Source organism: Salvia hispanica, chromosome 1 (assembly GCF_023119035.1).
Source record: "Salvia hispanica cultivar TCC Black 2014 chromosome 1, UniMelb_Shisp_WGS_1.0, whole genome shotgun sequence".
In the NCBI taxonomy this organism is placed as follows: Eukaryota; Viridiplantae; Streptophyta; class Magnoliopsida; order Lamiales; family Lamiaceae; genus Salvia; species Salvia hispanica.
The window spans coordinates 34,803,746-34,819,294 of record NC_062965.1 but is presented as its reverse complement, the minus strand read 5'-3'; the positions used below and the strand labels follow the sequence as shown (position 1 = coordinate 34,819,294).

Genomic DNA, 15,549 nt, shown 5'->3' with positions numbered 1-15,549 from the left:
TGCAAAGATTTCCATTCACATTTAAAAACTGGTAAAATATAAATTCACTATTGTTTCTAATTTTAAAAATGATTTCATAATATGAAGAAAATAAAATGGACTGTGCGTAGAGCGAGTGTGATACTAGTATATTAATTAAAGGCCCAATTGAACTTCATAAATAAAACCCATTTTATTTCTTCTTCACTATTTTTGAGCGAAAATTCTCAGTAAAATATTTTTAAAATCGATGTCGGGCGTTGGGAGCCAGCACAGAGAACAACCATCGGTGGAGCTTTTGGCAACGCTCAAGCCCCGCTGGAGTGTTGGCTTGGGCCATGGTCCGTCCGTCCTTGGGTGACACCTAGTCGGATGAAACCACATAAGCAAAACCATCCAACAAAGTGGGCAACATATAAGTTACGAAGACTTACTTCGGTCGAGTGACCTTATAGCCGTATTTTGGACTAAAAAAAGTACCAAAAATGTAAAAGTCTTTCTAGTAATCTTCTTGGAAAAAAGACAAAATATATGAACTTAATTTGCAATTATCACTTATAAATTATAATTAATACTCCTCCCGTGATTGATTTTTTTTCATTTCGAGTCATACAATAAAAATAATCCCTTCTATTTTTGGTGTTTTCTTTTTCTCTAATAAGATAGCTCTGTTTTTTTAATAACAATACTATTTTTTTTTTTTTCTATATGTCTCTCACATTACCAATTATACATAAAATCTCGTGACGTCCCAAATATTATATTTTTATGGGACTGAGGGGGTATTATAAAAAAAATAAAATTACCCTTTATATCTTTGGTTTGAATGTGTTTTTTCCGAAATAATTTTTGAGCCGTTCAAGTTATACAAAAAGGAAAAAATCTAAGTGTTAACGAAGATCTATAATTAATAAAAAATAATCATAATCAAGTAAAATTATTAGAATAAATACAATGATGGAAAACTGGTGCGACACACTCTTGTATCGCTAGCTAGGTTTTACGTCACAAATCCCGTTTCAGCCGTTGAGCTCCGTTCCTATTCATACACACTCAGACTCTTCTCTCTCACAAGAGGGGAAGCTCAATTCCACACCTTCTCACACACATTTTTCACCAATGGCCTCCAAATTCGGTTTAGCGGGCGGTATACCGGAGCGGCGGGTCCGACCCATTTGGGATGCCGTTGACTCTCGCCAGTTCAAGAACGCACTCAAGCTCTCCACCGCACTTCTCTCCAAATACCCCAGCTCCCCTTACGCGCTAGTGAGTGCAAATTTGGTGTTTCAAGATTGTGTTTTTATTACTATTAGCTAAGTGGATGAGTTGATTTTTTTTGTTTGTTTGCTTGAATCGTTGTTGGCTATTGCGCAGGCGCTTAAAGCTTTGATTTTGGAGAGGATGGGGAAGAACGAGGAGGCGCTAGGTGTTTGCTTAAATGCCAAGGAGATTTTGTGCACGAATGATTCTAATGTGTTTGTGGACGATCTCACTTTGAGTACTCTGCAGATTGTTTTCCAGAGGCTCGATCACTGTTAGTGCTCTTACTTGTTCAATTCTTTAGTTAATTAGTGCTTCGTATTGAAATCTTTGATTGGGATGGGCAGTGGATATGGCGACCAGCTGTTATGAACATGCTTGCACCAAGTGCCCGAACAATCTTGAGCTGATGATGGGCCTTTTTAACTGTTATGTTCGAGAATATTCGTTTGTGAAACAGCAGCAGGTTGGTGTAATGACGTCTCTCCATGGGATTTCTTCATTGCATGTTGTGCTGTGATTAATGGGTGTGCCTTGTTGTAGATAGCTATTAAGATGTACAAGACTGCTGGCGAAGAACGCTTCTTGCTTTGGGCGGTTAGCAGCATTCTGTTGCAGGTTCGTCTAATTTATCTGTGATAGGTTTTCTCACTGGTTAATAATGGCATGGTGGATCCAAAATTTAAGCTTCAAAGAATCTATGTTTGCTTAAAAAGTTGTAATATTTTGCATGGTTCAGAATAGTGGCTAGTAGTTGTACACAATGGATACCAAGCATATGTATTTCTGCACACAGAGTTGTAATGACACATAAGCTGCTTAATTTTATAAGTTATCATACCTCATAATGCAACGACTGTTTAAATTTAGTCTATATAGGTTCCTTAGTTGTCAGCTGCAGATGGTATTACATTTTTCCAGGATGGTTCAATATTATATTGATAATGACAGTATTTTGTTATTTGAATGTAAAAAAGGTTTGTTGTGGCAATGGAGGAGAGAAGCTTTTTCAGTTGGCTGAAGGTTTACTCAAGAAACATATAGCTACTCATGGCTTACATGAACCTGAAGGTTTCTCATCTTTTTCTTAGTCCTTATGTTTTGGTGATTTGAAGGAATGGGTTTTATTATTTTGTAAGATTGTTAACTTTTTAGCCACTGAAAGAACTATGTCATGTGCAGCTCTCAGTGTTTATATATCTCTCCTGGAGGAACAAAATAAGTATAATGATGCATTGGAGATTCTTTCTGGGAATTTGGGATCTCTTATGATGATTGAAGTAGACAAACTGCGGCTAAAGGTATATTGCAGAACATTCTCCTCCAGTTGACGTGTATCAGTATAAAGTTTTTCCTTTTTCATTATATATCATGGCTTCGGAATCTCTGATATTAAACTATTGTCCATGTTGATCTTGAGTTGAGATCGATTCACAGTAGTTGTTAAAATCTCACAGAAGAGTTGTGAGCAAAAGGCCTTTGTGTTTGCATATTTTATTATTGGGTTTTTGGCTTTTTAAACCAAAACCTTTCTCCGAATTCCGGTTTTTCCCATAAACTATGAGATTTGTTTTTAAAACCACGAACTTTCATTTCGTTAGGATTTTCCCCCGGCGGGTCAACGACGAAACCCGGGTTGTCTACATGTCAATTTTAATCCCATTTGTCACTAAATTGATTACTTGGATCCTATTTGGCACAATATTACATATAGTCACAATTATTACATAACAAATGACAACTTTTGAATAAACAAAACACAACTTTAACATTTTGAATTATGCTATTCGGGTCGGAAATGTGCTATTCGGGTCGGGTTGGGAAAATCCTAACAAAATGAAAGTTCGTGGTTTTAAAAACAAATCTCATAGTTCATGGGAAAAACCGGAATTCGGGGAAAGGTTTTGGTTTAAAAAGCCAAAAACCCTTTATTATTCTATGAATTGTTGATTCCATGGTGTCCTGTTAGTTCCTGTTTGTCTTTATTTAAGTTTGTTCCTGTAACTTTTAAGTTGACAGGGAAGGCTTCTTGCTAGGGAAGGAGACTTTGCTGCTGCAGCTGATGTGTTTCAGAGTGTTTTAGAACTATGGTATGCTACTAAACATCGATGCATTGAGTATAGAATTCTATTTTTGTTGTTAATTAGTAGTAATAGCACAGTCATTTCTGTTCGGATTTATGTTTGAGCGTCATCCCAAATAATACATGCAGTTGAGCTAGCCATAGCTTTTCTTCAGAAAAAATAAATAGCTTATATATTACTAACTTCAGACTTATAAGGCGATAAAATTAAACCATTACCCAAGAAAACTCTGCATTCTTTTGGCTGGTGTCCATACAAGGCTTTTGGTGAGTTCTGGAGTCTCCCATCTATCAGAATGTCATGAAAACTAATTTTTTCTATCCCCACTATGAATTGTGTTAGCATACTTGTTGAACCCTTGCCTTTTTTATTTTGGAAGTGAAACAACTTTCAGAAGACTTTAGTAGTTTCAATTGTCTATAGTCAAACTCAATGACTAGTATCTAACATTAGCTAACTGCTGAAGATTTTTACTTTACCATTGTTTTAACTTACTTTTCCACAATCTTCACTGATGCACTCTAAACATATCCCCACTTAATATTCACATATTTTTTGTTCTGAACTTTTAGTCCTGATGACTGGGAATGTTCCCTACAATACATTGGCTCTCTGCTGGAAGATGATAGTATCTCGGTCAAAGATAATGGTCCTGTTCACACAACAAAATCTATCGAGTGCAAGAATCTTCATATGTCCGGGGAAGTTGTAAGCTCCTGAAAACTCACTTAAACTTAAGGCTATGCTTCTACAACGTTTGACTCATTTACTTCTCTATGCAGTTTGATTCACGCATGTCAAGAGCCGTGAACTTCATACAAAAATTAATGGAAGCCAGTAGTAATTCTGAAAGAGGTCCATACCTGGCACTTCTTGAAATTGAAAGACGGAAGCTTTTGTTTCAGAAAGGTGATACTGACAAATTGCTTCAGGGTCTGATGCAATATTTTATCAGGTATGTTTCAACATGTTGCACTGAAGTTATTACTGTTCCAATACATTGTAATCTCCTTCGACAGCAATCCTTCCCCTATCTTCTTCGAACTCTAACATGTTGCACTGAAGTTATTACTGATCCAATACATTGTAATCTCCTTCGACAGCAATCCTTCCCCTATCTTCTTCGAACTCTTTCTTCTCACTCTCATGCTTCACAGCCTTCACTTTCTTTATGATATTTCACTGCGATCTTGTGTAAAAGTTGATCTATGATTCTATTCATACACTTATGATGAGTTCAACTTACAACATGTTCTAATTTTCACCCGGGGCGAATATGAGCAATTGCAAAGGGCTCTAGTTATCTAAATCTTTCAATAATTTACAAGTTGAAGTGTATACGAGATGCTTTTTTTGACATTTACATACTTATTTTAATTGACTATACAATTGAATACTTTATTCTCCGGGACAGGTTTGGTCACTTGGCGTGTTTCGCTTCAGACGTTGAAGAATTTCTTCAAGTACTTGATAGTAATAAGAAGAGCGAGTTTTTGAGAAACATAGTGAAGGAGAATGAAGCGACCACAATCGTGCCAGCTAAAGCTCTTGGGCAGTCCATAACTGTATTCAAAGTCCAGAACTTAATTGGAAATTTAATAGCTCTACCAGTGGATGGTATGCCTGATGCCATTTCATTTAATAAATTTATCTGTCCAGCAGTTTCTTTTATACTCTACTAATTGCCTTTCAATCATAGTGGTCTTCTTTTTTTGCGTTTCACTGAGTTGTTGAGAAAGCAACTTTTTGCTCCTTTACCTTGTTAAAGCATTTCCAGACGATGCTTACTCATGGATTATTTGCTTCATTAAACTATAGAAGCTTTTCTCCCAACCTCTCTCCTTTTCTTTCCCCCCCCCCCTAAATACTAGTGTATGTTGCCACTGCCATTCTTATATCACACGTCCTCTAAATTCTGATGTTGCAAGCATAGCCATATTGTTCTGTTGTTTTGCTTTTTGAGGTAACCACAAATCATTTATTTATCTGACAGAGCTCGAGAATAAGGCTGTACAAATGACACAAATGTTCTGTAACAATCTTCCACTGTCAAAAGACTTGGATGCACAAGAGAGCATGTATGGTGAAGAGCTTTTACCAATGGCATGTAATATTTTGGTTCAGGTACTAAATTATGTTCACTGAAAAAGTGTATTTTTCGCTTTGTTTATGTGCTCAAGTTTTCAGGAATTTCTGCTGCATCAGTGGTAAGCCTGAAATTATATACTAGTAGTACTCTCTCCGTTCCCTCATAGTTGAGGCGGTACTTTTCGGCACGGAGTTTAAGAAATGAATGTTGAGTGTGTTAAATAAATAGATAAAAAAGTAAGAAAGAGAAAAAGGTGGAGAGAATAAAGTAAAAAGTGAATAAAGTAGAGAGAATAAAGTAAGAGAGAGTAAAGTAAGAAAGAGGAAAAAGTTACTATATATGTAAATGACTCAACTATGAGGGAACTTCCCAAAATGGAAAAATGACTCAACTATGAAGGAACGGAGGGAGTACTATATATTATTTGTATTGAACTTTGATAGAGTTAGCTGAATATTGATGAACCTAAAACATCTAGTTTCATTTTGCTCCTTTTGCTCATCTACTCTCTCAAGATTTTGTTTTTAGCTATCTATATTTGTAGCTTGGTAGAAGATCAAAACTTATGTCAATCTGCTTGTAATATTTTCACATGGTGGCTCAGCTTTACTGGCGGACAAGGGATCTTGGCTATTTGGTGGAGGCTATTATGGTTCTGGAGTTTGGATTAGCTATCCGAAGGTTAGAAAGTTAATTTTGCTGATTTTTATCTTGTTACATAAGTTTACCTCACCCTAGTGTTGGCAAACATGAAACTATAATTGTATACTCCCTCCGTCCCATTAAAAATGAAACTTTTCCTTTTTGGATTGAACGTTTCCTAAAATGGAAACATCTCTATCTCTACTTTTTCATTTCTCTTACTTTACTCTCTCTTCATTAACTCACAAAACAACACTACATAAAAACTCGTGCCGATTCCCAAATGTTGCATATTTAATGGGACAGATGGAGTATTAATCATGGTTGTGGAAGTATTACTAGAAGTAAATTTTATTCCCATTATTGTAAAGAAGAAAGATATGAGCATACAATGTTTATTTTATTAATTTGACATGTCCATAGGAGAAAGGAGAATTGTACTTCCTCTTCATCTAAGCATATGATGAGATGAGTGGTTTTAGTCAATTGAAACCATGTTTTTTTAATAGAATAGACTTATATTTGTTTCGATAATTAATAAACTATACTGTGTGTATTATTTATAACCATGTATGAATCTAACTATTAATTGCCCTGGTTTTTTGCAGATATGTCTTCCAGTACAAAATTTTATTAGTTCATCTTTATTCCTATTGGAATTCCCTTCCGTTAGCTTATGAACGGTAATTGGAAGATGTTGCATCAGCACATTTCATCTCTACTCCCCCCCCCTCTCGCTGTCACACACACACACACAGACAGAAACCCGCATCCATACAAAAGCATCAAGCCTACTATATTTCTTGGTTGTTGGGCTTGAGGTCCATTTCAAAATATTTCTCCTAATCCTGACTTGAGTTCTTTTCCATGTCTCTGTAGATATAAATCCTTGGATGTAAAGAATATATTGTTGGAGACAGTATCTCACCACATATTACCACAGATGTTAGCATCTCCACTCTGGCCAGATTTGAATATTCTGTTGAGTGATTATTTAAGATTCATGGACGATCACTTCCGAGAGTCAGCAGATCTCACCTTCCTTGCTTATCGCCACAGGAATTACTCAAAAGTAAGAAGGCAGCTCTTGATTGTATATTATTATACTTAAATTAGCATCTCAGTGGCATGTCACATTTCTCTTGAACAACGAAGTGCTTAATGTTCCTCTTGTCTTCATGGTCTTAGGCAATTGAATTTGTCCAATTCAAAGAAAGATTGCAACGTTCCAGTCAGTACTTAATGGCAAAGATTGAATTGCCAATTTTACAGATAAAACAGAACTCAAATAATATTGATGAAGAGGAGGTAACTGTGGTATGCTTTTGTGCTTTTCCAATTCTTGTTTACATGATTATTCAAGTAAAGTTTATCTTTCAGTCCACCTTGGAGAGCTTGGGATATGGAACTCACTTTATTGACCTCTCAAATGAGATCGGAAGCAAATCATTGACCTTTAATGAAGACTTCAATTTACGGCCTTGGTGGACGCCAACTTATGATAAAAATTATCTCTTAGGTTAGTGTGTTCTGCAGTGGCTGCTTCATTATAAATATCTGTTAATGACAGTGATTATTCAATTGCTGTATATATATGATAGTTTTATAATAATTCATTCTTAACTGGTAAAATTCTTTCTCTAATGGTGTTTGCAGGACCCTTTGGAGGACCATCATATTGTCCTAAAGAAAACATGGTAATGAATTAAGCTGTTAATTAGTATCTATCTGATGCTTTAACTTTCAGTATATTAGTTCTTACTGTTAAAGTCGCAAATAGATATCCAATTTCAATGGCTCAAAAAGTTTATAGTAGAAGATAGTTTTCTGTTAGTTTTGTTAATGGAAGAATATGGAGTTATTATCAAAACTATAGTATAGTTGATTATTACATGTTTCATGGCTGTTGCAGCAAAATCTGATCAAGCAAACAGAAGTGGATGCAGTTAAAAAAATTGAAAAGAGATCCCTTCTTCCACGAATGATATATCTATCCATATATTCTGCTTCAGTGTCAGTGAAGGAAAACATTGAAGCCAATGGTTCCACAGTTGACCCAAAGCTCCCATTGGAGCTGAAAATATTACTTGAACGCTACGCAAAGATCTTGGAGTTTCCCTTCCGAGATGCTGTAGAACTTGTCTTTGGGGTATCAAGCGGCCAGAAGTCCCTAGAGGTGTGTTCTTTTTCGTCTAAAGCTTTTGGTTTATTTGTTTTTTTTTTGTCTAAAACTTGCCATTTGTTGTGGCTAAGCAATCCTGCATAATGTTTACTTATCACAGACTCTGTTAGTAGATGAGGGCTATAGACGTATTGCATATGTGTCACCTATTTTTCGGCTATCATTTTATTAGCTGGGGATAAAGAATGCCAACATGGCTTAAATAGTGATTTATCTGCGTGTATTTGTTGTGAATTTTGATGCTTTATCTTTCAAACATGATTGAATGTTTGATTCATGTTGCAAGATAGGTTTTTTGACCCCTTAACGATTCGTATCCCCTGAAAAATAATGATTCGTATCTCCTTATGCAGGTACCCAGTATGGATATTATTGACTGGACTAATTTCGTTGTCTTTTTGAATGCTTGGAATCTAAAGTCTCATGAGATTGGCCAAGGCGATTCTGGCCGTAGCACTTGGAAGCTAGCAAATACTTTTCTAAGGAAATATGTCGAGGAGATGATCAAATCTGCAGGGCCCGTAGTTTCGTCTCCAGGAAACGACCTTTCTTTTCTGGTGCAGCTCGTAACCGAACCCCTAGCTTGGCATGCTCTAATCCTCCAGTCCTGTGTCCGCTCCTTGCATCCTTCGGCAAAGAAGAAAAAGAAAGGTGGATCTGTTGAGCAATCAAACTCCCAGCTGCTGAATGAGCTTCAGATCTCGATCCAGTCTCTCCGTGATACGATAGAGGTTGTCACAAAATGGTTGAAAGATCAGCTCCAGAAACCCCACGACGGGAAATTCGAAACCATGTATTCCATGGTTCAGAGAGACGACACGTGTGATGGGCCAGGGAAGGTCTTCAAGATACTCAGATCTCCCGTGTCAGCGATGAAGGATGCTGAGGTTGGCGATAGGATTCTGGAGGCGCTGCATTCTTGGGACCCTGCTGATGTCGTGAGGAAGATTGTGGCCGGGCAGGACGGCCTGCTGCTGGAGCTCCTCAAAATCTGCGAATCGAGGATCAAATCATTGCAGGCTCTGAGGATTCAGTTGTAGCTCAAAACTTCAAATGCAAGAGTGAGTTGAATCATTTTCAGGTAATGATTCCTTATGTTCTGTTTGATTTGAGGATTATTTCTTTGTTTTATAAAAATAATAATTTGTTACAATTTTGTAGTTTGGGTCATTTTGCTTTTAAATTTATTTCCATTCATTTTTTTTTTATAGAAAATGTATGGAAGAAAATTACAAGAAACTTGTTTGTTGAGGTTAATTTACATTTTTACTAGTATGTAACGTTGAATTCACTATGTTGTATATTAGAGTCGATAAATTTTCTTTTAATTTTGTGTTTCATTCTATTAATGCAGACGTTATTTTGTAACAGAGGATCTGATCTGACTTGATGAAGTGTTAAAAAACCAGAGTTAAAAGAAGTTGGAAATTTGATTGTATTTATTTTGGTTGGTTGGTTGCCTATATCATTGAAAATAAGTGTGTTCTGCAGCTTCAACGATTTCGTTGATAAAGCGTCGTTGGTAAACAAACTAACTGACCTCAATTGTCTATTTTTTTTAACTTATTTGATTAATTCCAAATTAGTGCCTTGATTGAAGCTGGTTTCATCATTAACTACTCTGATGGTAAGGTGTCCAGATTTTTTGTATGAGACCCTATGTAGAGTCAAACACTAATTATATACTATTATTAACAGTGTAAATCAATGTTTTTTCGTTAGTGGTAGATGTGCTTGTTGTTTCTTTTCATCTTTGACAAGGGAAAGCTGTTAAAAGTGGAGCCACCTAATTTAGTTGGTTATGATTATTTTAAAGCATGAGCATGGTTTTTCAGCCAGATGAAAATAACCAGCCCAAGAAAACCCTATTACTATGAATATAGATAAATGTATTTATATGATTACATCAGTAAATTAAGAGTGATATGCAAAATGATGCCACCCCACATAAGATTGCATCAGTAAATTAAGGTATTTAGTATATTATCGAGAATCTCCCCTGACAGAGCGTGGATTATAGGGAGGGTTTGGATTCTTCTTGTTGGTAAATGCTGTATGGATACTGTTTCATACACTCATAATTTAATTATAAATTTTAATATTAAAATAATACTCTCTCCGCCCCATAATAGATGTCACACTTTCCTTTTTAGTTTGCCACACAATAAATGTCACATTTCCTTTTTTGGAAAAAGTTTCTCTCACATTAATATAAATATATTATTTTCTCTTTCCACTTAACACACAAAATACCACCACCTAAAATCCCGTGCACATCTCCAAGTGTGACATCTAATATGGAACGGAGGGAGTAGTATTGTTGGCATTCAGCCATAATAGGGATCCAAATCCTGATAGGAAACAAAGTAAAAAAACCATGAATTGCTAGGCTAGATCCAAATCCTGATAGGAAACAAAGTAACAGGGGCAGCGTAGTTGGCAACAGAAGGGCAGATCTTGTTGCAATGAGTCTGGGTTTAAATCTCACTGCTATCGTGTGTAGTTGCTTCCATCTTTCAGGCATAGGTGTGATGCCTTGGGAGATGGGCTTCTGGCAGCCAATGGATTAAAGACCTCCTCATTAATGGGCTACTGCGTATCCTGATTGAACCTCCTCAATGATGTCGGTCCTTAGTGTGGGGGCCGCCAAGATGACGAAATCGCCTTTTGTTGCAATGAAATACTAGGCTAGAGAATAAGAAGATGAGAGCGAAAAGTTAAAAAAAAGTGCTTATGAGAGCGAAAACCTGCAAGGCAAAACATTAAAGTGAGTTGAAGTTATAAAAATTTACAAATAAATCGGATTATATATGTATTGAATCAAGACCAACCCCAACTCTTAGGGGTGACCAAAATCCGAAAATTCAATTCGAACCAAATTGAATTTAAAATTCTATTCAGATTTTCGGGCAATATTTTGAATTGATTTTTTTAAAAATTTCGGATGCGGATGCCGAATGATATTTTAAAATCGGAAGTGATCCGAAATAGTATATTTATTATTATTATTATTATTATTAAAATAAACCTAACGAATATAAAATATGTGTTTGAAAAATTCTAATGATGTTTGGTATTAGACTTTCGAATTTCGGTAGTGAATTTGCAAATTTTTGGATTTTAATATTGAATTTTCTTATTTTTATACTATTTTTATGTAATTTCGGGTTTATTCGGACCGGAGCGGATTTCATAGTTCAGAATTCCATATTCGGATTTTCGAACAATTTGGAACAGGTTTATTTTTCATATAAATTTGGATATTTCGAATTGGGAAAATATCCGATAGAAATCCGAATACACCTGCAACCTTGACATATAATCAATGCTAAAACTGTAGGAGTATATTTTAGCTTTAAGATATAGCCATGTAGGTCAGATGATTTTTTTATTCTAAACTTTTCTACTGTATTAACTAAGTCAAGCGAAAGAGATGTAAAAATATGAACATCACCTAAACCTAGTACATATTCAACCTAATTTCACTAACTCGCCAACAAAATCCTATCTTTCACACTAGAAAATTCAATGCCATAAGTTACAAAGTAAAAGTGAGTCAATTTATAACTAAATAAACTCATAAGTCATAGTAACACATTTCAGGTGGCAATTGTCTTCTCCAGATTGGCTTTATTAATATATTCGACTGTTTGGCTAACTAACTACTCTTTTATTTTACGCGCCATTTAATTTAATTAATATTTGAATAAAAACACTTCAATTACTATTTTGAGATGTAAATTTATCATTAATGATAGCATGATTACAAATATAAGATGTTATATGTGAGATTTTTTTGTTACCAATTCAGTTACATTTCATATTATCATTGCTATAAAAGAATGTCACGTGTTTTAACCATAAAACTACCATAGACTGAAAGGAATGTATTTATCTTTCATTTTCATGAATTGTATTTATTTCTGCCTCAAAAGCCCAATGTTTTAACGCTGGATTGTGCAAATGATAGCAACAAATTCATTTGTTATTTATTTACTACACATACTAATTTGAGCATTAGAAGGTTTATCGTTTAGCCAACAATCTCAGTCCAAAACTCTAATTTCAAATCTTAAAGCTAGATTTACAAAAGTAGTCTATAATGATGCACATAAAAGTTATGCATAAATGGGAAGGATTCATTCATTTAATTAGCTTGCTTATAAATCAATAAAGCTTACCAACTACCATCGATTTAAAATCTATAACAATTATATGTGAAAATAATAAATTTGACTATGTCATCACATTCTCGAACCCCAATAGTTTTCATTCTCCTCAAATAATTTTCAAAAACCACTAATAATATAAAATTTCAATCCCTTGTCAGTTTAGTATAAATCTTATACCTTCATCACTTCAAGCTCACTAAACCAAAAAGGCCAAATAAAAGACACACACACACACTTCACAAGTTATAGAAAACGAAAGAAGCAAAAATGAATGTATTGCTCATCTTTCTTTTAGGCATACTATCTGTCGCCACTTCTTTTCCGGAAACTCACTACCATGAGTTCGTGGTACGTTTTAAATTAATGCTTTACTATTACATAACTTTTCCCTCCATATTTTAGTTAAAATTCTAACACGACAGAATCAACCGCCGTGCGCAGGTCCAAGAAACACCGGTGAAAAGGCTGTGCAAAACTCAAAACATAATCACGGTGAACGGACAATTCCCGGGTCCAACGATCACTGCAAGAAATGGAGACTCACTAGCCATTAAAGTCACCAATCGAGTGCGTCACAACATTAGCATCCACTGGTAAGTCTATGCACCGCCAATAATTCAAAATTGAGATAGATCTATTTTAAATCAAAACACTCACATGCACTTGGCCTAATTGTTGGATCGTGGCACTAGGCACGGTATACGACAGATGCGGACCCCGTGGGCCGATGGTCCTGAATTTGTGACACAGTGCCCCATCATGCCCGGCAGAACCTACACTTACCGTTTCAAGATTGAGAATCAAGAGGGCACATTGTGGTGGCACGCCCACAGCCGGTGGCTCCGAGCTACGGTCTATGGAGCCCTCGTTATTTTTCCAAAATCGGGCTCCTCGTATCCCTTCTCTGCACCCAAGATTGATGTTCCCGTCATTCTTGGTAAGTTTCACTCACACATTTTGCTTATTATATTTAGACATTGATGATATCTAATGGTAACAAAATGCAGGGGAGTGGTGGAACAGAAACATCATCAAAGTTATGAAACAAGCCCTCTACACTGGAGCTGGCCCAAATGTTTCAGATGCCTACACGGTCAACGGTCAACCAGGAGATCTCTACAAATGCTCTGCCCAAGGTACGTTTTTTTTAATAAAATGAACATAAATTTAAAGGTCGTGTCATGATGGATTTGCCTCAACATTAACCACACATGTCTCCATGCTTCCATGCAGACACGAGCAAGATCTCCGTAAACCCTGGTGACACCGTGATGCTAAGAGTAATCAACGCTGCACTCAACCAAGAGCTCTTCTTCTCCGTGGCCAACCATAAACTGACCGTGGTCGGGTCCGACGCCGCCTACAATAAGCCCTTCACCACCGACGTGATCATGGTCGGGCCAGGGCAGACCACCAACGTCGTCCTCAGAGCCGACCAGCCACCCGCGCGCTACTACATGGCCGCGCGGGCCTACCAGTCCGCGCAAAACGCGGCTTTCGACAACACCACCACCACCGCGATCCTCCACTACAAAACTGCCTCGGCCGCCACCAACCCTGTCCTGCCCCGGCTACCCGCCTTCAACGACACAGCCACCGTCACCGCATTCTCGAGCCAGCTCAGGAGCGTACGAGCCCTAGCTAAAGTCCCAACACAAATAGACGAAAATCTATTCTTCACCATTGGATTAGGCCTCATAAATTGCAATCCCGGCCCAAGATGCCAAGGCCCTAACAACACACGTTTCGCCGCAAGCATGAACAATGTATCTTTTGTGCTGCCAAGAACTGTTTCCCTTATGCAAGCCTACTACCAAAACACGCCGGGAATCTACACGGTCGATTTCCCGCCTTCTCCTCCGCACAAATTTGACTACACGGGCAACGTGAGCCGGGCGTTGTGGCAGCCCGGCTCCGGCACCAAGCTGTACAAGCTCAAGTTCGGGTCGAACGTGCAGATCGTGCTGCAGGACACGGCCATCGTGACGACGGAGGACCACCCGATCCACCTTCACGGCTACCACTTCTTCGTGGTCGGTGAAGGGTTCGGAAACTTCAACCCGGCAACGGATACCGCTAAGTTCAATCTCGTGGACCCACCGGTTCGGAACACTATCAATGTTCCGGACGGGGGGTGGGCCGTCATTCGCTTCCACGCGGACAATCCTGGTACGGTTCATTAAATATCTCATTTCATTTTTACTATATTTAAATATACAGTAAACTCATATGGAACACGTGTCGCAGGCGTGTGGCTTTTCCACTGCCACATAGATTCACATCTGACATGGGGTTTAGCGATGGCATTCATCGTCGAAAATGGAGAAGGGCCGTCGCAATCCGTCGAGCCGCCGCCGGCTGATCTGCCAAAGTGCTAGAGTGCCTATTCCCATTTTCGTATTAAATCAAGTTTTTAAATGATGTAACCATTATATAGAAATGTATTGTATTGAGTTGTCTCATGTAACTCAAGTTTACATTGCGCTTGTCTAGAAGCATAGAGTTTGGTTTTTTTCGTTTCCTACGTATGCTTTGTATTGTCTCAATTGAGTTGAACATGCTTTCAGTTGTATGCATTGCTATGTAATCTTAGAGCATCCACAACTATTAGGGTGGGTCCCCTCATGTCTCGGGAGGATGAGTCGCGTTTGGTACGCATTGGAGGCCGATCACCACATATCGTGATGCCCACTCGTGGATGTGCGAATGGTCATTATTTTATCCAATTTTAAAATTATATTTATAAATATATTTTTAAATTATGAAAAATGAATTTTAATTGAAAATTTGAATATTAGTTATTAAAATCCATTTTTAAGTAAAATAAACTAAAATTTTACGATGAACCCCATTTAAAGTCATGTCTGTAAAGTAAAAGATTATGTTTCGTGGTATCCAATTATTCACATTTGATAAGTGGATTTTGATCCTTGAGGGAGCCTTTAACTTTATGAGTAGTAAGTAGTAACTTAGTACTTGTATGAAATTAATTACTATTTTTTTTTTAATTAAATATTTGAACTTTATATTTTATGGAGTATAACTTAATTAGAGCTTAATTCAATTTTTACAATTATTTTTATTCTAGATGACAAATACACCAAACAAAGATTTGCTGTTTTAAATATGGTGGCACAGAAT

At 37.0% G+C, this 15,549-nt stretch overlaps 2 protein-coding genes across 6 annotated transcripts; both read left to right on the top strand.

Annotated features, from left to right (window-relative positions):
* Positions 1-972: 972 nt before the first annotated feature.
* Positions 973-9,940, top strand: LOC125200648 (N-terminal acetyltransferase B complex auxiliary subunit NAA25). Of its 5 annotated transcripts, none has more exons than XM_048098344.1 (20): positions 973-1,245; positions 1,354-1,513; positions 1,587-1,705; positions 1,783-1,857; positions 2,217-2,310; positions 2,422-2,540; positions 3,259-3,329; positions 3,896-4,031; positions 4,106-4,278; positions 4,738-4,940; positions 5,317-5,447; positions 6,017-6,093; positions 6,663-6,737; positions 6,934-7,126; positions 7,243-7,362; positions 7,435-7,573; positions 7,711-7,751; positions 7,967-8,230; positions 8,590-9,317; positions 9,608-9,940. In XM_048098344.1, exons 1-19 carry the CDS (start codon positions 1,099-1,101, stop codon positions 9,274-9,276), a joined length of 3,024 nt encoding a protein of 1,007 aa, XP_047954301.1. In that variant the 5' UTR covers positions 973-1,098; the 3' UTR covers positions 9,277-9,317; positions 9,608-9,940. The 5 variants fall into 5 exon arrangements, with proteins under 5 accessions (XP_047954301.1, XP_047954302.1, XP_047954304.1 ...); XM_048098345.1 differs by having other exon boundaries at positions 9,591-9,940; XM_048098347.1 differs by lacking the exon at positions 9,608-9,940 and adding an exon at positions 9,448-9,564.
* A 2,676-nt stretch (positions 9,941-12,616) lies between these two features.
* On the top strand, positions 12,617-15,005 carry LOC125200649 (laccase-3-like). The gene is made up of 6 exons (XM_048098349.1): positions 12,617-12,756; positions 12,850-13,001; positions 13,101-13,345; positions 13,416-13,544; positions 13,642-14,577; positions 14,656-15,005. The coding sequence occupies exons 1-6, from the start codon at positions 12,676-12,678 to the stop codon at positions 14,784-14,786; spliced, it is 1,674 nt and encodes a 557-aa protein (XP_047954306.1). The 5' UTR covers positions 12,617-12,675; the 3' UTR covers positions 14,787-15,005.
* Positions 15,006-15,549: the final 544 nt, after the last annotated feature.